Source organism: Phytophthora infestans, genomic scaffold (assembly GCF_000142945.1).
Source record: "Phytophthora infestans T30-4 supercont1.3885 genomic scaffold, whole genome shotgun sequence".
NCBI lineage: Eukaryota > Oomycota > Peronosporomycetes > Peronosporales > Peronosporaceae > Phytophthora > Phytophthora infestans.
The window spans coordinates 1-896 of NW_003304795.1; the positions used below are offsets into that span (position 1 = coordinate 1).

An 896-nucleotide genomic window follows, 5' to 3' on the forward strand; every position below is an offset into this window, starting at 1 on the left:
CTTCTGGTTGGTCTTCTGCATTAAAATTGACAGGAACAACGCGCCCTTAAGTGGACTACGGTTGTCTGTCTCCAGGTAGGCCCACACTACCGACTCCTCTTGGTCGTCCTCGTCATCCTCATCATCTTCTTCGAGGGTACTGGCATCCTTGGCGTCGTCACTGTGTAGTCCTCTGATCAGGTCTTCGTCGTACGTAGTGAAGGAGCCGTTCTGGAACACCACGACGACCTCCTCTTTCAGCTTCGAGTGCACCAACAGTGCAAAGGCCTTCGAGGTTGACTGCAGCGGTGAGCGGCGCCATTTAGCCACGTCCAGATCCGTGTCGCGCCAGACGGCGAGGCCCTTCGTTGGCCGGTGAGGCTGTCGTCTTATTGGCCTCCTGACGTCTAGCCTGGCGCGCTTTCTTACTGGCGCCTACGCCTGGAGCGCCGCATACACCGAAGAATACACGCGAGTGCGGATGACGTGCTGCGGCCACATGCAGCGCATGGACACTGCCAGCACGGAAGGTCCAGTGGTTGATGCATTTTCGCGCAGGAGCGCTGATCTCGCGTACATCTTCCGCCGAAGTCAACAGAACCAGGCGACTTCCATCTTTGGCGACAGAAGATGACGCACCCAGCAACACAGCGTCGGCAGCGCGTCCGCGCCACAGCGATATGGCCTGGTCCAGCTCCATGACGGTCAGGACGTTGACACAGTAACCCAAATGTGCAATGCAGTCGTTTTGGTTGGGCCAGAGGCTTTGATTGTTTTAGCCAATAGATACGAGTAACAGAACAGGTTCACCATAATTGGTCAAATATCAATCGACCTAACTTCTTACCGTACTTTTGACTTTGATATTTCTGTTGACTAGTTTCCGTGATTATTTAAAAATATTCAGAATTCCTAAG

General features: G+C 53.6%; 1 protein-coding gene across 1 annotated transcript; it reads right to left on the reverse strand.

Moving 5' to 3' along the window:
• Positions 1-157: 157 nt before the first annotated feature.
• PITG_22538 (uncharacterized protein) lies at positions 158-679 on the reverse strand (the record flags this gene model as incomplete). The annotated part of the gene is made up of 3 exons (XM_002909713.1): positions 158-231; positions 310-342; positions 385-679. The coding sequence occupies 3 exons, from the start codon at positions 677-679 to the stop codon at positions 158-160; spliced, it is 402 nt and encodes a 133-aa protein (XP_002909759.1).
• Positions 680-896: the final 217 nt, after the last annotated feature.